The 23910-nt window shown below is 36.0% G+C and overlaps 1 protein-coding gene across 1 annotated transcript; it reads left to right on the top strand.

Annotated features, from left to right (window-relative positions):
* The first annotated feature begins 471 nt into the window (after window positions 1–471).
* On the top strand, window positions 472–22805 carry rrm1 (ribonucleotide reductase M1 polypeptide). The gene is made up of 19 exons (XM_056446530.1): window positions 472–656; window positions 1280–1368; window positions 2974–3151; window positions 3238–3338; window positions 3443–3502; window positions 3578–3617; window positions 5831–5993; window positions 6123–6264; window positions 8542–8625; window positions 8707–8868; window positions 9308–9387; window positions 9474–9675; window positions 10917–11066; window positions 11366–11587; window positions 11667–11743; window positions 21522–21657; window positions 21748–21843; window positions 21921–22109; window positions 22387–22805. Exons 1-19 carry the CDS (start codon window positions 638–640, stop codon window positions 22579–22581), a joined length of 2385 nt encoding a protein of 794 aa, XP_056302505.1. The 5' UTR covers window positions 472–637; the 3' UTR covers window positions 22582–22805.
* Window positions 22806–23910: the final 1105 nt, after the last annotated feature.

Here is a 23910-nt window from a genome sequence, read left to right as displayed (position 1 = left end):
AATGTATGCAGTTTGATTGTTATCTCAGTCTTTTGTGTAATTCTAAAAACTAATGCCTTTCTGTTATTGTTCAAGCATTGTTAATAAAAAAAATCTTCATGTAATTATTTAACGTTACATGCATGAAGTTACAAAAACTACCAGCAGGGGTTAGGCCCGCGCTGACCCGGATCCTTTATGTGATGGTTGCTCACTATGTGTCGCTATACACTTTTTGGAAATATCTTGATTTAACCCGTGTTAGACTTCCCGGGAATCTGTACATTACCATAATAATGTACTTTTACAAACACGTAAGTAGCTTTTTAGCTGTTTGATTACATGTCAATTCTTTTTGATACCCCACCCCAAAATGTAACGACTACTTTCCTCTTCCGTCTAGTAAAACTGACGGCGACGAGGACGAAGAAGAAGGAGCGAGAAGCCATTAGCTGAGATTCGTTTAACGGAAATGACGAATTCCATTCTGGCGGTTTTTAGCGCGCTGAGAATTTCATAACAACAGCCTGAAGGAGCAGCTGAGAAGCCGGCCAACAGTGTAGCACTTTGTCCGCAAAATACACCTGATCATTTTTATTAAAAAGTGTACAGTTTTTTCTTCTCGCTGGCCTTTCTAACGTTACCAGATACCTCAACTATGCACGTGATCAAGAGAGGTAAAATTTTACTCTTTCTTCAAATAATGTTACAGAACCAGAGAAATATGTACAAATATAATGTAATTGCGGTTTATGAAATGTTCTTATCGTAACCATAACTAACTTGTATTCAGTATGTTTATCGTGAGCATTTGTTGAGCTAACGTTATAATTTACAATAATGATTTACCGTCATGAGAACGTCAGTCTGTTTAACGTTAATTTAAAATATTGATGAAGACCACATATTTATTGATTGTCTGTTATTGGGTTCATTTTTATAGCTACATAATTTCATATTTGAGAATGACTTGCTTCAATGTTAGCTGCACCCGATGACTACACAGCTGTTCCCTTTGTTAACTCAAAGTTGGCGCGAATCGCTTCGTTAAAGTAGGTCAGATGTTATTTGACAGCATTTGACTTAAATATCGAATATTAAGTATATTGTAATCTAACAGACTATGCTAGCTAATATGTGCAATGCTATTTTCGCGAACAGCACATTTTGTAGATATTTCATATTATTTGCGGTTCATATACTGTTCATGTATCCTTGATTATGCATTTGTACTATAATAATTATATATGGTTATCTTTAAATTAAATAATTTTTTATGACTGTTATTATTCTCCCACAGATGGGCGCCAGGAGCGTGTAATGTTTGACAAAATCACATCACGCATCCAGAAACTTTGCTATGGACTCAACTCTGACTTTGTTGATCCTGTAAGTTGTGAAATCCATCAAGACATCTTCTAATTCAACCAATGCCTAGTGCAGTTATTTATTTATTAATTTACTTTTTTTTTTTTTAATAATAAAAAATATTCTAGTTTTTCTATAAACTTACCCTAGTTTGAAAGCTCATGGCTCAGTCTCATATTATGATGAGCGCTGCTTTGTTGGGCCAAAACTGACAACAGACCGGGTCAAATCAACAGCCTCAGACCTCAATGAGTAGAAAACCCCTCCCCAAACCCTACCCCTCACCGTGACGTCACTCGCTCTATTGAGTGCATTGTGTCTGACATTCATTGCATTTCGGAGACATGTTATGGCAGTTTGCACATGAAAGTCTGCAAACAAATTCTATTAAAATTAAGGCAAAAATAGATTAGCAGCATTAACCTGCTTTTAACACACCACCACAGAACCGCTTAATACAACTTCACTAGTCAAAGGGGAAATTGAGTGAAATTTGATTCACACAACAATTAAACTAAAGTGAGCAGGTTTTTCCTTTTTAACTCCAAATTCTACCTATGACCAATAGTTTAACACAATTGACTACAATTTGTTGTTTTTTGCAGGTGTCCCTCAAAAAAGTGTAATTAGCTTTTAGCATCACATAAAAACATTTCAGACCCAGATATTATATCAGAATCTTTATCATATGATCAGGAGTTATTTCAGGCACTTACTGGTGTCTGAAATTGATCTTTGAGCTGAAATCTTTTATTGATGACAAGAGAAATGAGCAGCATCCATAACTCTCTCCTCATTCAGGTAAACTGTTTTTGTTCATGACCTTTCCTTAAGCCCCAGTTGGCCCACTTTGGCCAAAAGCCCCAAGGCCAAAAAAAAAATAAATAAAAATTATGATCAAGCCACAGAAATTTACTGTATCAAACAGTATGTGTATGTCAATCATGCCACTTCCAACTTTTAAAGTTCCCATAAAGTCAAAATAACGTTTTTTTAAATGTTAGTTTTAAGGATATTTAAAAGCTAGTGGGCTCCAAAATGGTGACAACATTTGCATTAAGAAGATCTAAACATCCAAAGCTTGCAGTTTGTCACTTCCGCCTAAATGGATCAATGATTTTTAGCTTCCGCCAAAATGGATCAATTCTTTTTGTACGTTCCCTCACCCATCAGCTTCTCATCAAATCTTTTGACCAATCAAATGCTCTCTAGTATCTGACATGTCCTGCCCCATTCAAGACTCTTCTGCTATCTCCACGTGAGCTCAAGCACTCTCACTGGCAGAGCTGTGATGAAAACTTAACTCGATTGGCGTTTCTTTTGGCTGCTTTATATCCCACCCTGTCTTCACGTTTGAGTATAAATTACATCACACATCGAACAAAAATGCACATTTCAAAGAACTTCACAGAACATTTAAGAGTAGACACCCTACTAATATTTGCGCCAAGAACATCATTGGCCTTACAAAGTTTTCAGTGTATTCAAAATGTAATATTAATAAAAACTCGCATAACATCCAGTCTTCTTTTGGTCCTGTATTATACTGCAAGTAAAAGTTTCTAAGAAACCAAATGAGAAGATCTCAACTTAAATGGAGGCAACACGTATAATTTTGCTTTGCAGACTCAGATCACCATGAAGGTGATCCAGGGCCTTTACAGCGGCGTTACTACAGTAGAGCTGGACACACTGGCTGCTGAGATCGCTGCCACTCTCACCACCAAACACCCTGACTATGCCATCCTGGCGGCCCGCATCGCTGTATCTAACCTGCATAAAGAGACTAAAAAGGTCTTCAGTGGTGAGTTGCGACGACCAGTTTCACGTCAATACTTTCACTTCAATTGAATTACAGCATTTGTGTAAACATTTCTTCTCTCATCACAGAGGTTATGGAGGATCTCTACAACTACGTCAATCCCCTGAACAACCGCCACTCGCCTATGATATCCAAGGAGACCCTTGATATTGTTTTGGCCAACAAAGATGTAAGTATGCACATATACACCAGCTACAAAGTGATTTTATTTTTATTATTTATAAAAAAAATTTAAATCTAATTTAGAATTAACATTATTTTTCTTTATTCTAGCGCCTCAACTCAGCCATCATTTATGACCGGGATTTCTCTTACAACTTCTTTGGCTTCAAGGTAATTCTGAAATAAGAGAAATTGCTTGTTTGAATTTCTAAGTGATGCTAATCTCAGTTTTAACCTTTCTTTTAGACGTTGGAGCGCTCATATCTGCTGAAGATCAATGGAAAGGGTAGGTCATTAAAGGGTCCTAGAATATTTAGGCATTAAGAAGTTCTACAAATCCATTCTCTATATCAAGAACCTGAGTTTCTTAAACAACTTTATACTTCTACATTGAATAGTCGCAGTAAGTCCACCGTAGCCTAAAGGATGAATTATACTTCTGCATTGTCTGATCACCAAAACTCAGAGCGCATGCATTTATTTTTCTGCGCTGTGTTGTTCTGACAACAAAACCTCAGGGAAAAAAAAAAAACGCCCATTAAGTAGACAAATCACAAAGCTTGAATATGCATCGTGACGTAGTTAAATTTTTTTGAGAGAGAGAGAAAGGTGAGTGTCAGGGTTGGCAACTGCAAATGGTGTGCTGGACCATCCATGTGCACTCGACGCAAAATTATTAATCAGGCTTTAGCTACATCTCATAACTATTTCCAGACCCTGATGTGCAGCTCTAAACAAATTGTCTACATGTCACTGCAAAAATAAGGATGAAAAACTTGATCAACTTAAATTGATGCATCGCGATTCTTTCTCTAATGATTCTGAATCAATTCTTTAAAATTAGTTTAAATTAGTTTGCGATGGTGCTGGCCTGTGTGAGGTAAAAACAAAGAAATAAGCATTGACAGGTATGCATGCATGTGCTGCCAAACAACACAATTTAGCAGTTCACATGTGTTTGTTGAAACATACGCAGCACATTTTACAATAAACATGATAAATTACCTAAATATGCGATTTAACATACCTTCTGACACTTTAAATTAAAGTTGAATAAATGTATAATCCGTATATCCTGCATTTTGGGTCCTGACGTGCATGTAAACAGATGGCTTATAGAGTTGTTGCTTGATAACGCATAGTAAACAGTCAGCGTCTCCCGTTTTCAAAATAAATGTCCCACACACATGGTAAGATAATGTAAACATAAAAATAACTCTGGGAGGAAAATGATAATTGTCTCATTAGGAAATGTTGTGGCTTCTCAAACAGCCTAAGGCATGTATATCAATTAGTTTAAGTGATATAAGTGTTTTGGCGTGAATGCTAATGCAGTTCCGACTAATGTAGAACCTGACCTAAAGTACATGCAAATGATGAGGGAGTGGCCAGTGAGTCACACAAGAGTCTATTGTTCTGATTGACTTGCGTTTTATCAGGGTTTTACATTTGCTGTATTTACATGAGAATGAGGAAACCATGGTGAGGCTCACTGTACGCCCATTTCTATAAACTGTTATTATTCGACTATGCCTAGGTATGTCCATATTGTATCTATAGGGTACCTTTATGAATTATAGACAATGTGGTGTTCGACCGGATTCAGGATGTTGTTCAAATATCTGCCGTACCATAATTGTTAGCGCACTCTTCCAGTGTGTGACCAACTTTAGAATCACTGCAGATAGGGTGGCATTAATGGGATGCATGGGCACTGACTACAGCAAAATCACGTCACCATTATGGCACAGTCCGTTACAGATGAGTCGAGGCATCCAGCTTGTTCTGCATATGCAGGTTGTGAATGAAAGCAAACTACTGCACAAGGGAATTGTTGCAAACGAATGAAGCATTGGGAACTACTGTTTCAATTTTAAAAAATTGTAAATCTAAATCAGCCAAGAAAATTGCAATTGGTGTATCTTTAGTTACTACATGTCACGATAACACAAGGTATAAGATCTGTGATTGGTCAGCTTGTCAATGGTGCAGACTTTTCAGGAAGTCAGACTTTTAACAAAGCCATTTAAACACTACAAAACCAATGAATCCAAACTTACAGCTGTGCAGGTCTGTTGCTTGAAGGCTTTTCTAGAATATAAACTGATCTGACTTTAAAATACATGCATATATTTTGCATGCGGTTGTCAATTTTTCCCAAGGCTTGGAGCTTATGTGCAATTTAAAGTGACAGCAGCATCAAGCATCACCTAAAAAAGACACATTCACATCACGATATAAAAATGTCCATGAGGTATTTTAAGCAGAAACATCAGGCACATTCTGGAGACGCATAATACTTGTATTACATCTATGTGAAACACAAATTGTATGGAGTAAACGAAGAGGACAGGAAAAGTTGGAGTGACGACGATATAAAGAACAGACCAAAGTTTGCTTCCGTTTCCAGTGAGAGAAATGCAAACGAGATGGACAAGAAGACTAACCTGGATGAGAAAAGCAACGATTCCTAACACCTTGAGTGCTTTTTGTTTTCAGTTGCCGAGCGGCCGCAGCACATGCTGATGAGGGTGTCCGTAGGCATTCATAAGGAAGACATTGCGGCTGCTATCGAAACCTACAACCTGCTGTCTGAGAAGTGGTTCACTCATGCTTCTCCTACTCTGTTTAACGCGGGCACCAACCGGCCACAGCTCTCCAGGTGAACACTAAGAACAGTAATGCTGCAATCAGACACAAGAGGGCAGAGTTTCTAAATTAATGTTTAAAATATGTCAAATACACACCAATCCCTTTTTTCTTTTTTTTTTTTTCTTTCTTAAACTTGTAGTTGCTTCCTGCTCGCTATGAAAGATGACAGCATTGACGGCATCTATGACACGCTGAAACAGTGTGCGCTCATCTCAAAGTCTGCCGGTGGCATCGGGGTGGCAGTGAGCTGCATTAGAGCCACTGGCAGCTACATTGCAGGAGTGAGTTTTCTCTGATTGAAATTTACTTCACTGAAGGGCTTGTTGACATGGGCAAAATGATCATGATTAAATCGTATCTCTGTTGATATTGATAATTATTACTATGAGTGTCAAATCTCTGGAATATTTTTCATGCTTAAACACAACGGAGAAGCCATTGTTGATTTAAACTACTTTATTATTATTATTATTATTATTATTATTATTATTATCAAAACATCACAAACACCACAACCAAATGAACATTTCGCAGATATGCGGTACAGTATTCATAGTAATATGCAAACCAGCCTTTATCTTATGATAAATAACTTGGTGATTTGTTTATCAGTAAAACAATAACAACAGTACAATTGTATTTAAACGCTCTGTTTATAATTTTCTAAATTTAAGAGTCTTCTATGATATCATTTAGGTCTTCGTAATCATGGGTAAAACCCACTTCCCTACTAAAGTACCTCGTCATTACCATGTTGAAATGTAAAAAATTTATGAAAAGCACTAGCCTGAATATGTGAAGTACACATATTAACTTGTTAGCATTAATTACAGTTTTTATATTTCATTACTCCTTAAATACATTTTAGACGTCTACATTAATAAAATGATTAGGAATGCTCATAATAACCAACTTAAAGGATGCATTTTAACCGAATAATGGTATCAGTTAAACAACAGATATAGTATTGATGATTTAGTTTACAACCAACCAATCAACGTTTTTTCATTTGGACAATTGCAGTATTAATAGTTCTTATAAAATATCGATTTTTAAAATGGCCTTAATACCTTAGTCTGACAAGTCAATGATTAAGGCTTCTTGATTTTTGCATAATGATAACTCCTTACCAAACTGATACTCTTATAGCTCTTATTTTATTTGCAATACTTTATGTAAACAAGCAAAATTATTATATGCTATAGTAGCTTATAGCCTAATTTAAGTCCCTAAATCCCTAATCTGACTGATTAACAGTTAATATTCGGTTAACAAGCGGCAGTTGTCGGTTTGGAAAATTAACCGAAATGAGCATCCCTAAATGTGATGTATCTTTCTCACAAACCTACTATGGTACTGTTACTGGTACTATGGTAATTTCATAGAATAGCCTTCTAGGTGAATTATTATTATTTTTTTTTCTGGTAGTGTTTCTGTTTGTCAGTGACTTTCAAGCATTAATGATATTAAGCAATAATTGTTTTATCAAGTTAATGTTCTTTTGAAATTAGGGCTGCAACTAACGATTATTTTAATAATCGATTAATCTGTCGATTACTTCCGATTAATCGGCTAAAAAAAAGCATTCATTTTCAACCATTTATTCAAAGACAACTAAAATCTTTAAAAAAGTGCTCAAACATGTTGTCCTCGAACATCCCTGAGCTGTTATAATAAAAATAATAAAATAAAAAACTAACTTAGTAGTTTTGTCCTGTTTTTAATCCAAATATTTAAAAAAAATAGCAAGATGCATACTAGGCAGATGAAGTAGCATAAGAATTTGTCTTGTTTTCTAAAAAAACACCTCAAAATTAGGTGAGTGTTTGCTTAAAGCAAGTTAAATTATTTGCCAATGGGGTAAGAAAAATAATCTTAATGAGATATAATCTCAAACAGAAGGATTAAGCACCACTTAATTTTCTCATGCCATTTTTCTTGTCTAGTCTTGATTTAAGAATTTTTTTTTTAGATATTTGGTCTGGAAACAAGATGAAATTATGAAGTAAGAAAAGCTTTTTTTGCAGTGTAGCTATACATGAATACAGATTGAAAAATGAATGATACAAAAAAGGCGAGTGAATAAAAACATCATCATGTCATCAACAACCTTATATTCCAATTCACAAAAACGTGTAAGTGAGTGTTTTTGTTTAATAGACGTATAAATGATCTTGATCATGATCTATGACGCGAGATGAGCATCACCATGTTTACTTGCATCTGGTCGTATGCCTCATTAATGTATCTTTCCTCTAACGTTACCTCAACTCGTGTTTTTGCTCTGTCCTGTCTATGAGGCGCCGAACTCTGCTGGCATCAATGCGCGAGAGAGGCAGAGTGCATTTACTCTACACTCAACTAAAGTGTTTTTAATTATCAAACGTCTCCATGTCACATGATGAATTGATTAAAATTCATTGTCAACACTTTTAGTAATCTGTTTTAATCGATTCGTTGTTGCAGTCCTATTTGAAATAATTATCATTATAGTTTAATCACCTAAATAATACTATTACACACATTTGGATTTACTTGATTTGTCTTTTGTCATTTAGACAAATGGTAACTCAAATGGCCTGGTTCCTATGCTCCGTGTCTATAACAACACCGCACGCTATGTGGACCAAGGAGGAAATAAGGTAACGTGTTTTTAAATGTGACTTTTGTATGAAAACAGAGCGGTTTGGGTTGAAAGACTGACTTTTCTTCTATTCCTTCAGAGACCCGGAGCTTTTGCCATGTACCTGGAGCCTTGGCATTTTGACATTTTCGACTTCCTTGAGCTTAAAAAGAACACCGGTAAAGAGGAGCAGAGAGCTAGAGATCTGTTTTACGCCCTCTGGATTCCTGATCTCTTCATGAAGCGAGTGGAGACCAATGGGGTGAGCACACTTAACACTTAATGTCAACTGTTTCATACACAGAATACTTCAATGATGGAAGATTAGGAGACTTTTAAACACATTTTGAAATGTATTTCAGCTAGTTGCTAAGAAAATATTTTAATTTAATCAACCGAAATACTGAAACAAAATTAACAATAGTATTGATGTGTCAAAAAATAATTATACATACATGTATATAACAAAATCTCACAAAATAATGAACAATTAAAAAATTTACTCTAAGTTTATACAGCTCTATCACTTTTTAATATTTGATTTATTTTAGCTTTTTACTAGAAAATTGCTAGTAATGCTTATTGGGCAAATTGCTTGTGCACCAATGCTATCTATAATCGAATGGAAAAAATTGTCCTTTTAGTCGTAATCTTAGATCTTTTAACTAGAACTCATGAGTGACTCTTATCTGATCTTATAGGATTGGTCTCTGATGTGCCCGAATGACTGTCCCGGGCTGGATGAGTGCTGGGGAGAGGAGTTTGAGAAGCTCTACACAAAGTATGTCTCCATCTATTCTATAAATATGACAACATCTATTAGTATCCGTGTATATTAATCCCATCCAATGATTGTTTTTTTTCCAGATATGAGCAGGAGGGCAGAGCAAAGCGTGTGGTGAAGGCTCAGCAGCTTTGGTACGCCATCATCGAGTCTCAGACCGAGACCGGCACTCCATACATGCTTTACAAAGACGCCTGCAACCGCAAGAGCAACCAGCAGAACCTGGGCACCATCAAATGTAGCAATTTGTGCACAGAGGTTGTTGAGTACACCAGTAGCGATGAGGTAAGAGTTTTGATCTACGAAATGGCAATTAGTAGAGTAGATGCACATAAAGACTGTTTATTACATCATTTAATCTTATATTTTAATAAGTCACTGTATTCATGATAGTCTCTGGACTTGCTGCATCCCAGACACCAATTATAACTTTTTTTTATTTTTATATATATATATATATATATATATATATAGGTGAATTACTTTTGTCAATTTAAGATTCAACACGAATATAAATTAGAGCTGCACAATACTGGGAAAATGTGATATTGTTGATTTCTTGCGATTATAACATGCTATTTTGATTGGCTGTTTTTAAATAGTTTATGTAATATTAAATTTAAAATGGGTAAATGAACTAATGAATTGTTATTTATACAGCATTATATCAGCATTTAGACTCAGATGCAGATATTCTGACTCTGATTGGCTGTTGTTTCTGATTGGTTTTCCTCTTGTCTTCCACCTTTAGTATCTATTTTCAGCTCTGGGTTCACGTTTTGGCCACTAGCCAATTGTCGAATAGCACCTACTGGGGAGGGAGGGATAAGGATAGTAAAGCCCCATCTGATTGGTCAAATTTAGTTTAATCTTTAGGTACGTGTATATACACGATCTTTAGATAGGTGTATTGTACATGATATTGACGCATTAATTATAGTTTTTCATAGGGATGCACAAAACATCCCATGGTCATTGTTATCGGTCCGATATCAAAATTAGGCTGAAATCATTAAGCCGGTAGATTGTCATTGTTGCATAAAAAAGGTTAAATAAAACTAAAGGCAGGCAATTGTGTACAGTCAAGTTGCATGTTAATTTGCTATGCAAAGAAAAGGAAACAAGCTATCGTTGGCATGCTGATTTGTGTGAAATTGTGAATCTAGGTCTATTGCTTTATTTTTTTATTTTTTTGTTTTGAGTATGCTGTTCTAAGATCAGTACAAACTTTTATAAAGTTTTTTTTAAAAAATCAGTTGTTCACTGAATAAAAATAAAACATTTTGAAACTTTATATTTATCGGCTAATGTATCAGTTATCGGCCTCCAAATCTAAAGAGGCCCAAAAATCCATATCAGTGCATCCCTAGTTTTTCAATATATTATGCAGCCTTAAAATAAATATTACAAACATGATTGTCAATAGTATTACACCATAATGTGGGCATACATTACTGTTGTTGTCTTTTGGCATCTAACTGAGGGTTTGGTCCCAGAAAATATTTAATCCAATTCTCTTGTTGCAGGTGGCTGTTTGCAACCTGGCCTCCATTGCACTTAACATGTACGTCACCCCAGAGCGAACATTCGACTTCCAGAAGTTGGCCTCTGTTACGAAGGTCATTGTGAAGAACCTGAACAAGATCATTGATATCAACTACTACCCAGTGAAAGAGGTGAAGTGTCAGTCATTCCACATTACAGTAATCAAAAATAAAAATGTACTCACCCTCAAGTGGTTCTTATCCTGTTTTTCTGTTGAACACAAAGGAAGGTCTTTTGAAGATTGTTTATTGAATTTAATGGCTACAGCTTTCCAACAACCTGAAATATATAATATGATCCTTAAAAAATGAGCTGTATTTAGTGGCTTGGATATCGCTAGTCTATGGAGCTCCAACAACAGCCATGTTACAATGAGTAAACAAATGTTTAACAAATGAATCATCTTTCTCTCTCTCTCTATATATAACAGGCTGAGAACTCCAACAAGCGCCACCGGCCCATCGGGATCGGTGTTCAGGGTCTGGCCGATGCCTTCATCCTTATGCGTTTCCCATTTGAGAGTGCGGAGGCTCAGCTCCTCAACACGCAGATCTTTGAGACCATCTATTACGCTGCTCTGGAGTCCAGCTGTGAGCTCGCGGCTGAATACGGCCCATATCAAACCTACGCCGGCTGTCCTGTCAGCAAGGGTGTAAGTTGGAAGTATTGTATAGTTGACTGATGTTAGGTGTGTTTTGTAAAGCTCTAATTGTTGCTGGTGGGATTCACAGATCTTGCAGTATGACATGTGGGAAAAGACACCTACTGACTTGTGGAACTGGGCAGTGCTTAAGGAGAAGATTGCAAAGTATGTAACCATTTGTTTTTGGGTTTTTTAGCCAGATAAATTGTAATTTCATAGGAAAATTATATACATTTTTACGTACGTGTATAACTATAAAAAATATAGAAGTTCTTGTGTGTATAAAGTCTTGCAATTTTTATTTGTAATTTTGTAAGGTCTACTCTTGTATTGTAATCTTAGATTTAAAATTTAATTATACTTTATAAATTAGCTTTTATTTCATTGATTTTTCTATACGTTTAATATAAATTGCGTTTTAGCTTTTAAAATTTAGAAATGCATACTTTAAATAAAGTTTTCTATTACAGATTTATTCAAATGTGTAGTGATTCCACACTGCTAAGGGGAAAAAATGAAGGTTGAAGAATTTTCTAAATGTGTATTTTTAAATTATAATCTTTTTATTGGGAAATTATATTTAATGACTGTAAAACCCAACAGTCAACTTTATGAAATGAAATGTGTGGTTAACTCCATTTACTAAAAGTTATTTCTACTTATTTGAAAAGAGTTTTGAACTCAGTGTTGAAGGTAATCAGTTAATTAAATACCTCATTACTTCAGCTTAAATAGAGCAAGTTCACAGTACTCAGATTAGTTTTTTAATTTGAATTGTTTGTAGCCATCAGTTTCCTCAAACGTTTACCTTTATTGGGTTTTACAAAACTCAAATTGCTTTTACTCAAATGCATGAAGTTCACAGTACTCATTAGGATTAGTTTTTGAACTTAAATGGTTTGTTGCGATCGGTTTCCTCAAATGGTTTAAGTTACCTCAACTTAGGGTTTTACAGAGTATGTGTGTATAACCTAAGTCTATATAATGTTTTATAAAATGATTAGCCATTTTATTTGTTTATATTATTAATGTCTACTCCTGTATTCTAATCGTAGACTAATTATATACTTTTTTTTTTATTTAAAATAAATTGCATTCTAGGTAAGACGGGGTATATATGCGGGGTCTTAAGTCTTTGTCTTAAATCTCAAAAGCAAATTTTAGGCCTTAGTCTTAAATCTACAGAAATATTGTGTTGTAGGTCTTAAATCTGTTTTTAATGGGTCTTCATTTTCCTTTATGTATAGCTACCCAATCTGGCCTTTAACACCCATACAACCACCAACAATCCCAATCTTAATAAAACTGTAAACTTTTTATTTACAAATAACATTGTTACTTTCCCTAAAGAAACATTTGTTTAAATGTTCTCCATTTATTTACTGACGAGGATACTGACCTGACTTATATTTTATTTATTATTAAATTATTATGGAATTATTCAATGTATTAAATTAATCATTTTTTGATTGGGCAAGTGAAAATCTTTTTCAACTGGGATCTTTAAAAAAACCTTAGCATTTAGCCCAGTATAAGTCTTAATATTTCATTCATAATAGTCTAACTAGATATTAAAGTTTGAGGACAAACTTTATGGTGGCTTGAAAAGCCGAGTCTGAATTAGCATGTTACTAGCATGAATTAGCAAGTAACTAGCATGATTCTAACATAAATTAGCATGTAACTAGCATGATTCTAGCATGAATTAGCATGTTACTAGCATGTTTCTAGCATGAATTAGCATGATTCTAGCATGAATTAGCATGTTACTAGCATGTTTCTAGCATGAATTAGCATGTTACTAGCATGTTTCTAGCATGATTTAGCATGAATTAGCATGATTCTAGCATGAATTAGCATGTTATTAGCATGATTCTAGCATGAATTAGCATGTTACTAGCATGATTCTAGCATGAATTAGCATGTTTCTAGCATGAATTAGCATGTTTCTAGCATGAATTAGCATGTTACTAGCATGATTCTAGCATGAATTAGCATGTTGTTAGCATGTTACTAGCATGAATTAGCATGTTACTAGCATATTTCTAGCATGAATTATCATGTTATTAGCATGATTCTAGCATGAATTAGCATGTTTCTAGCATGAATTAGCATGTTATTAGCATGATTCCAGCATGAATTAGCATGTTACTAGCATGATTCTAGCATGAATTAGCATGTTTCTAGCATGAATTAGCATGTTACTAGCATGATTCTAGCATGAATTAGCATGTTACTAGCATGATTCTAGCATGAATTAGCATGTTAGCATGATTCTAGCATGAATTAGCATGTTACTAGCATGATTCTAGCATGGATTAGCATGTAACTAGCATGATTCTAGCATGAATTAGCATGTTACTAGCATGTTTCTAGCATGAATTAGCATGTTATTAGCATGATTCTAGCATGAATTAGCATGTTACTAGCATGATTCTAGCATGAATTAGCATGTTACTAGCATGTTTCTAGCATGAATTAGCATGTTACTAGCATGATTCTAGCATGAATTAGCATGTTACTAGCATGTCTCTAGCATGAATTAGCATGTTACTAGCATGATTCTAGCATGACTTAGCATGTTTCTAGCATGAATTAGCATGTTATTAGCATGATTCTAGCATGAATTAGCATGCTACTAGCATGATTCTAGCATGGATTAGCATGTTACTAGCATGTTTCTAGCATGAATTAGCATGTTACTAGCATGATTCTAGCATGAATTAGCATGTTACTAGCATGATTCTAGCATGAATTAGCATGTTATTAGCATGATTCTAGCATGAATTAGCATGTTACTAGCAAGATTCTAGCATGAATTAGCATGTTACTAGCATGATTCTAGCATGGATTAGCATGTTACTAGCATGATTCTAGCATGGATTAGCATGTTATTAGCATGATTCTAGCATGGATTAGCATGTTACTAACATGATTCTAGCATGAATTAGCATGTTACTAGCAGGATTCTAGCATGAATTAGCATGTTACTAGCATGTTTCTAGCATGAATTAGCATGTTACTAGCATGATTCTAGCATGTTACTAGCATGTTTCTAGCATGAATTAGCATGTTACTAGCATTTTTCTAGCATGAATTAGCATGTTGTTAGCATGATTCTAGCATGAATTAGCATGTTTCTAGCATGAATTAGCATGTAACTAGCATGATTCTAGCATTAATTAGCATGTAACTAGCATGTTACTAGCATGATTCTAGCATGAATCAGCTTGTTTCTAGCATGAATTAGCATGTTGTTAGCATGATTCTAGCATGAATTAGCATGTTACTAGCATGACTAGCATGTCACTATCGTGTTGCTAGCACCTTTCTAGCAAGATTAGCATGTCAGTAGGATGTTAAAACTGTTAGCGTGTGTTAGAATAGCTAGTCACAGTCTCTGGGACAGTTGCTAGGGTGCTGAAATTGGTTGCTAGGGAGTGGCTAGTAAGTTTAAAGGTAATCAGTGATTGGCTGCTGGCTAGACTGAGTTGAATGAGGCCAGACTCTAGTCTGTAGGACAGTCTGATGCAGAGTTATGAGCTCACAAAGGTTGATCCAATGTTAAGTCAATGGGAGTCTTTTACAATGGAAGTCTATGGGACAGTTGCTAGGGTGCTGTAAGTGGTTGCTAGGGAGTGGCTAGTAAGTTAAAAAGTCATCAGTTATTGGCTGCTGGCTAGACTGAGTTAAATGAGTCCAATTAGAAGTCTGTAGGACAGTCTGATGCAGAGTTATGAGCTCACAAAGTTTGACCCAATGTTAAGTCAATGGGACTTTTGGGATTTTTCTGGGTCGTTTTTCGGATAACCCAAGGTCGGATCAGTTAGAAAAGATATAGCAACCCGAGTCAGACCAGTTTGAAGGTTTGACGAAAGTTTGAAGTATGTAGCTTGAAAGGCCTAGGAGGAGATACACTTAGAAATTAGTCTCAGAAGAATAAGAAGAAGAAGAAGAACTAGATATTAAAGTTTGAGGACAAACTTTATGGTGGCTTGAAAAGCCGAGTCTGAATTAGCATGTTACTAGCATGAATTAGCAAGTAACTAGCATGATTCTAACATAAATTAGCATGTAACTAGCATGATTCTAGCACGAATTAGCATGTTACTAGCATGTTTCTAGCATGAATTAGCATGATTCTAGCATGAATTAGCATGTTTCTAGCATGTTTCTAGCATGAGTTAGCATGTTACTAGCATGTTTCTAGCATGAATTAGCATGTTAGTAGCATGATTCTAGCATGAATTAGCATGTTACTAGCATGTTTCTAGCATGAATTAGCATGTTGCTAGCATGTTATTAGCATGATTCTAGCATGAATTAGCATGTTTCTAGCATGAATTAGCATGTTATTAGCATGATTCTAGCATGAATTAGCATGTTACTAGCATGATTCTAGCATGAATTAGCATGTTACTAGCATGTTTCTAGCACGAATTAGCATGTTACTAGCATGTTTCTAGCATGATTTAACATGTTATTAGCATGATTCTAGCATGAATTAGCATGTTTCTAGCATGAATTAGCATGTTATTAGCATGATTCTAGCATGAATTAGCATGTTACTAGCATGATTCTAGCATGAATTAGCATGTTACTAGCATGATTCTAGCATGAATTAGCATGTTATTAGCATGATTCTAGCATGAATTAGCATGTTACTAGCATGATTCTAGCATGAATTAGCATGTTACTAGCATGATTCTAGCATGAATTAGCATGTTACTAGCATGTTTCTAGCATGAATTAGCATGTTACTAGCATGATTCTAGCATGAATTAGCATGTTACTAGCATGTTTCTAGCATTAATTAGCATGTTACTAGCATGTTTCTAGCATGAATTAGCATGTTATTAGCATGATTCTAGCATGAATTAGCATGATTCTAGCATGAATTAGCATGTTACTAGCATGATTTTAGCATGAATTAGCATGTTACTAGCATGATTCTAGCATGAATTAGCATGTTATTAGCATGATTCTAACATGAATTAGCATGTTTCTAGCATGAATTAGCATGTTACTAGCATGATTCTAGCATGAATTAGCATGTTACTAGCATGATTCTAGCATGAATTAGCATTTTACTAGCATGATTCTAGCATGAATTAGCATGTTACTAGCATGATTCTAGCATGGATTAGCATGTTACTAGCATGTTTCTAGCATGAATTAGCATGTTACTAGCATGTTTCTAGCATGAATTAGCATGTTACTAGCATGTTTCTAGCATGAATTAGCATGTTACTAGCATGATTCTAGCATGAATTAGCATGTTACTAGCATGATTCTAGCATGAATTAGCATGTTATTAGCATGATTCTAGCATGAATTAGCATGTTACTAGCATAATTCTAGCATGAATTAGCATGTTACTAGCATGATTCTAGCATGAATTAGCATGTTGTTAACATGATTCTAGCATGAATTAGCATGTTTCTAGCATGAATTAGCATGTTACTAGCATGATTCTAGCATGAGTCAGCTTGTTTCTAGCATGAATTAGCATGTTGTTAGCATGATTCTAGCATGAATTAGCATGTTACTAGCATGACTAGCATGTCACTATCGTGTTGCTAGCACCTTTCTAGCAAGATTAGCATGTCAGTAGGATGTTAAAACTGTTAGCGTTTGTAGAATAGCTAGTCACAGTCTCTGGGACAGTTGCTAGGGTGCTGAAATTGGTTGCTAGGGAGTGGCTAGTAAGTTTAAAGGTAATCAGTGATTGGCTGCTGGCTAGACTGAGTTGAATGAGGCCAGACTCTAGTCTGTAGGACAGTCTGATGCAGAGTTATGAGCTCACAAAGGTTGATCCAATGTTAAGTCAATGGGAGTCTTTTACAATGGAAGTCTATGGGACAGTTGCTAGGGTGCTGTAAGTGGTTGCTAGGGAGTGGCTAGTAAGTTAAAAAGTCATCAGTTATTGGCTGCTGGCTAGACTGAGTTAAATGAGTCCAGTTAGAAGTCTGTAGGACAGTATGATGCAGAGTTATGAGCTCACAAAGTTTGACCCAATGTTAAGTCAATGGGACTTTTGGGATTTTTCTGGGTCGTTTTTCGGAAAACCCAAGGTCGGATCAGTTAGAAAAGATATAGCAACCCGAGTCAGACCAGTTTGAAGGTTTGACGAAAGTTTGAAGTATGTAGCTTGAAAGGCCTAGGAGGAGATACACTTAGAAATTAGTCTCAGAAGAATAAGAAGAAGAAGAAGAAGAAGAAGAAGAAGAAGAATAATAACTAGATATTAAAGTTTGAGGACAAACTTTATGGTGGCTTGAAAAGCCGAGTCTGAATTAGCATGTTACTAGCATGAATTAGCATGTTACTAGCATGTTTCTAGCATGAATTAGCATGATTCTAGCATGAATTAGCATGTTACTAGCATGTTTCTAGCATGAGATAGCATGTTACTAGCATGTTTCTAGCATGAATTAGCATGTTACTAGCATGATTCTAGCATGAATTAGCATGTTACTAGCATGTTTCTAGCATGAATTAGCATGTTACTAGTATGTTTCTAGCATGATTTAGCATGTTATTAGCATGATTGTAGCATGAATTAGCATGTTTCTAGCATGAATTAGCATGTTATTAGCATAATTCTAGCATGAATTAGCATGTTACTAGCATGATTCTAGCATGAATTAGCATGTTACTAGCATGTTTCTAGCATGAATTAGCATGTTACTAGCATGATTCTAGCATGAATTACCATGTTACTAGCATGATTCTAGCATGAATTAGCATGCTATTAGCATGTTTCTAGTATGAATTAGCATGTTTCTAGCATGATTCTAGCATGAATTAGCATGTTACTATCATGATTCTAGCATGAATTAGCATGTTACTAGCATGATTCTAGCATGGATTAGCATGTAACTAGCATGATTCTAGCATTAATTAGCATGTAACTAGCATGTTACTAGCATGAAATAGCATGTAACTAGCATGTTACTAGCATGATTCTAGCATGAGTTAGCTTGTTTCTAGCATGAATTAGCATGTTGTTAGCATGAATTAGCATGTTACTAGCATGACTAGCATGTCACTATCGTGTTGCTAGCACCTTTCTAGCAAGATTAGCATGTCAGTAGGATGTTAAAACTGTTAGCGTGTGTTAGAATAGCTAGTCACAGTCTCTGGGACAGTTGCTAGGGTGCTGAAATTGGTTGCTAGGGAGTGGCTAGTAAGTTTAAAGGTAATCAGTGATTGGCTGCTGGCTAGACTGAGTTGAATGAGGCCAGACTCTAGTCTGTAGGACAGTCTGATGCAGAGTTATGAGCTCACAAAGGTTGATCCAATGTTAAGTAAATGGGAGTCTTTTACAATGGAAGTCTATGGGACAGTTGCTAGGGTGCTGTAAGTGGTTGCTAGGGAGTGGCTAGTAAGTTAAAAAGTCATCAGTTATTGGCTGCTGGCTAGACTGAGTTAAATGAGTCCAGTTAGAAGTCTGTTGAACAGTCTGATGCAGAGTTATGAGCTCACAAAGTTTGACCCAATGTTAAGTCAATGGGACTTTTGGGATTTTTCTGGGTCGTTTTTCGGAAAACCCAAGGTCGGATCAGTTAGAAAAGATATAGCAACTCGAGTCAGACCAGTTCGAAGGTTTGACGAAAGTTTGAAGTATGTAGCTTGAAAGGCCTAGGAGGAGATACACTTAGAAATTAGTCTCAGAAGAAGAAGAAGAAGAAGAATAATAATAAGTTTAAGATAGATAACAGTATGCTGGCTTTTCAAGCCACCATAACTAGATTATTAAAGTTTGAGGACAAACTTTGAGGCTGGCTTGACAAAGCCTTGGTAATAGTTTATTTAGTTTAAAGTAGTTTTAAAAAGTATGAAAAGATAGATAGATAGATAGATAGATAGATAGATAGATAGATAGATAGATAGATAGATAAAACGATTAGCATGTCATTAGCATGATTTTACCATGAATTAGCATGTTACTAGCATGATTCTAGCATGAATTAGCATGTTACTTGCATGATTCTAGCATGAATTAGCATGTTACTAGCATGATTCTAGCATGAATTAGCATGATTCTAACATGAATTAGCATGTTACTAGCATGATTCTAGCATGAATTAGCATCTTACTAGCATGATTCTAGCATGAATTAGCATGTTACTAGCATGATTTTAGCATGAACTAGCATGTTATTAGCATGATTCTAGCATGAATTAGCATGTTACTAGCATGATTCTAGCATGAATTAGCATCGTTCTAGCATGAATTAGCATGATACTAGCATGATTCTAACATGAATTAGCATGTTACTAGCATGATTCCAGCATGAATTAGCATGTTACTAGCAAGATTCTAGCATGAATTAGCATGTTACTAGCATGAATTAGCATGTTACTAGCATGATTCCAGCATGAATTAGCATGTTGCTAGTCATTGCTAGCATGTGAACCATACAGGATTTATGGTGTGCTAGCATGAGTCAAATAAGCCAACCCCCGCTTCTCTACGATGTTCTGATACTGAGATATAGCTGCTGTTATATCGTTGCTAGGTTAGTCTGTTTTGTTGCTATGGAGTTGATTGACAGCTTAGACTGATGATGTATCAAAGCTTCTTGCCAGTATGAACAGTTAAAAACAACCCCCATGTCTCTATAACACTGCAGCAGGACGATATCAATCTGGGCCTCTATAATGGCAGTCTATGGGACAGTTGCTAGGGTGCAGTATCTGGTTGTTAGGGTGTGGCTAGAAAGTTAAAAGGCCATCAGTGATTGGCTGCTGGCTAGACTGAGTTAAATGAGCTCAGCCATTAGTCTTTATGACAGTCTGATGCAGAGTTATGAGCTCACAAAGTTTGATCCAATGTAAAGTCAATGAGCATCATTTGCAATGGAAGTCTATGGGACAGTTTCTAGGGTCCAAAAGTGGTTGCTAGGGCGTGGCTAGAAAGTTTAAAGCTCATCAGTTATTGGCAGTTAGGTAGTCTGAGTTAAATGAGCCCAGTTAGAAGTCTGTGTGACATTCTGACGCAGAGTTATGAGGTCACAAAGTTTGACCCCATGTTAAGCCTATGGGATTTTTTCGGTGGTCCCGGGACGTTTTTCGGAAAACCGAAAGTCGGATCAGTCTGAGGAGATATAGCAATCCGAGTCCGAATAGTTCGGAGGTCTGGTGCGAGTTTGGTGGTCATAGCTTGAAAGCTCTAGGAGGAGATAGAGTTAGAAATTTAGTCTCAGAAGAAGAATAATAAAAAAAAAAATAATAATAATAATAAGTTTAAATAGGATAACAGTAGGTTGGCTTTGACAAGCCAGCCTAATAAGTTTAAGATAGATAACAATATGCTGGCTTTTCAAGCCACCATAATTATTAACTAGGTGAGACCTGCAGAAACCCAGTTATATTTCAAAATATAGTATAGAAGCAGCAGTTTTAAATTCTAATGTATAGCAGATGAATAAATGTTTCTAGAGGATTTATATAGCAAATTAATACTTTTATTTGTTATTTTTACGTACCATATGTTTTTTTTATATATATATATATATATTTTTTATATATATTATTATATATTACCTTATTTTTTATATATATTATATATAGATATTTATTTATATATATATATATATATATATATATATATATATATATATATATATATATATATATATATATATATATATATATATATATATATATATATATTTTAATTTGTCAGACACCCACATGAACATATACTAAAGTAATTTATATTAAATACTATAGTGTTTTTTAACCATACTGACACTGACACCACCGAAAGAGATGTTGTATGGGTGATGTATACAGTATTGCATCACTATAAATGATTGAGGTCATGTCCATGTGTTGTGCAATAAGTCGATATATTGATTATTGTGACAGGTCTAAGTGTAATCCAGTATTTATATATGGCATGCATGATATTGATCATTTCTTTTTTTTTTCAGGCATGGGGTGCGTAACAGTCTGCTGCTGGCTCCAATGCCTACTGCCTCCACAGCTCAGATCCTGGGCAACAACGAGTCCATCGAGCCATACACCAGCAATATCTACACCCGCAGAGTCCTGTCTGGGGAGTTTCAGGTAAGCCGGACGCTACTCTCAACATCTGCACCATAAACACACACTCATATCTTTGTGCGTAATTAACCAGCGAGTCACGTTTACCTCTAGATCGTGAACCCGCATCTTCTCAAAGACCTCACAGAACGAGGACTCTGGAACGAGGAAATGAAAAACCAGATCATCGCTCAGAACGGATCCATCCAGGTTGGTTAACGTTCCTAATTCGCATGAGTCACCTCAACTTTTACGGTTTACTTCACTTTCTGAATGTCCTTTTGCAGACCATTCCCACAATCCCAGATGACCTGAAGGAGCTGTATAAGACCGTGTGGGAGATTTCTCAGAAGACCATTTTAAAGATGGCTGCAGATCGAGGAGCTTTCATTGACCAGAGCCAGTCGCTCAACATCCACATCGCTGAGCCAAACTACGGCAAACTCACCAGCATGCACTTCTACGGCTGGAAGCAGGTAAAGCAGAGGCTAGTCTAGTGCTCAAGTATCTATACTTCATCAAACGATTTAATTTTACGCTCAGAAATGCGATTGTGTTTGACTTTAGCTGTTAAAGCAACTGTCCTGGGGTGCGTTTTCCAAACAACATCATAATGCGTGGCTGAACTATCATAGTACGATGCATCGTTTGGAAAAGAACAATGTAGTGAAGAGTGTTTCCCAAAATCTTCTGTCACAGATCCATCGTTTGAACCATGTTGTTTATATCTAGTATGTCTACTGCTCTTCACAGGGTCTTAAAACAGGCATGTACTACCTGAGAACTAAACCAGCGGCAAACCCTATCCAGTTCACTCTCAACAAAGAGAAGCTGAAGGACACGCAGAAAACGGCCAGCAGTGAAGAGGAGGAAGCCAAAGAGCGTAATAAAGCTGCGATGGTGTGTTCACTGGAGAACCGTGACGAGTGTCTGATGTGCGGATCATAAACTCAGCTCCTGCACTCGGACTCAATCAATAGCATCATTTAGTCATTTGCAACTTGTACAGTGTTAAACCTTTTTTAAATGGCCATGGTGAAGTACAGAATTCTTCATATTAACTTTCCCTTTTGTATACAATAATATAGTGTACATTAGGGGATTATATTTTTGAATGGGTGTGTGTGTGTGTCACTTTTGCAACTTTGTTAAAATAAATAACTGAAAAAACAGTCATGTGAGTTTTTTATTTATTGGTATGACATGTATGTATGTATGTAAGGGGTAATGTACACTCACACAGTCATTGTTCTTGCAGAATCGAGCCTGACAGGATGTTGTATTAGACTGAATGACTATTCTTTGTAAACAACTGGCTGGAAATACTTTATTCTGCTTATTACATGGCTATATGACACAAAAGTAAACAATGAAACGAATAACATTGATCTGAAAGTAGCTTTTTAATGAAATGTAAAGCTTGCAGAAAGAAAAATAGGGAGTTAGCCTAAACTAACTTGCTTGTTTAGTCACAAGATGGCGCCAAACGGTCAAAAACAGCGGTGACCGATAATGAGGTGACGTGAAAACTCACATGACAGAAAATGAATATTAGATTTGTCATCGTCTAAAATGCAGTAAATGCTTCAGCTCTTTGTCTTCCTTGGACCTCTGTGTGAAAAGAATTGTCCAGCAATGAAGATAAATCACTTATGAGTTCATAATTATTACACAATTACTGTAAAGTTCAGTAAAACGTTTTTAAAAACAGGTAAAGAATTAATAGTTACTAACCCCTTAGTTCTAAAACTTCAGAACAAATATACAAAATTGTTGTAAAAGTGTTTTTTCCCCATAAAAGTCACTGCCTATTTGTTTACTAGCCATATACACTCACCGGCCACTTTATTAGGTACAGCTGTCCAACTGCTCGTTAACGAAAATTTCTACTCAGCCAATGACATTACGGCAACTCTAGGCATGGTCAAGATGACCATCTGACTGATTCGGGCTAATAGAAAGGCAACTAACTCAAATAACCACTCGTTGCAACCGAAGTATGCAGAAGAGCATCTCTGAACGCACAACACGTCAAACCTTGGATGTGCTACAGCACCAGAGGATGTGTAATGGTGTGGGGATATTTTCTTGGCACACTTTGAAACCATAACTACCAATTGAGCCAGGGGCGTAGTGGACATTTTAAAACTGGGGGGACAGGGGGATTATTAATCACCTGTTTCTAAATGGTCTGTCTCTAACAGTGAGGGGGACAGATCCCCCCAACCCCCCCCCCCCCCCCCCGGTTGCTACGTCCCTGAATTGAGCATTGTCAAG

The sequence above is a fragment of the Danio aesculapii genome, chromosome 21, assembly GCF_903798145.1.
Source record: "Danio aesculapii chromosome 21, fDanAes4.1, whole genome shotgun sequence".
Lineage (NCBI taxonomy): Eukaryota > Metazoa > Chordata > Actinopteri > Cypriniformes > Danionidae > Danio > Danio aesculapii.
This window is presented reverse-complemented; position numbering and strand designations above follow the sequence as displayed.

Coding starts and splice junctions, on each gene's coding strand:
- rrm1 (XM_056446530.1), top strand. Junction 3,618..5,830: donor GCTGAAGATCAATGGAAAGG/GTAGGTCATTAA, acceptor TTTTGTTTTCAG/TTGCCGAGCGGCCGCAGCAC. Junction 9,676..10,916: donor AGTACACCAGTAGCGATGAG/GTAAGAGTTTTG, acceptor CTCTTGTTGCAG/GTGGCTGTTTGCAACCTGGC.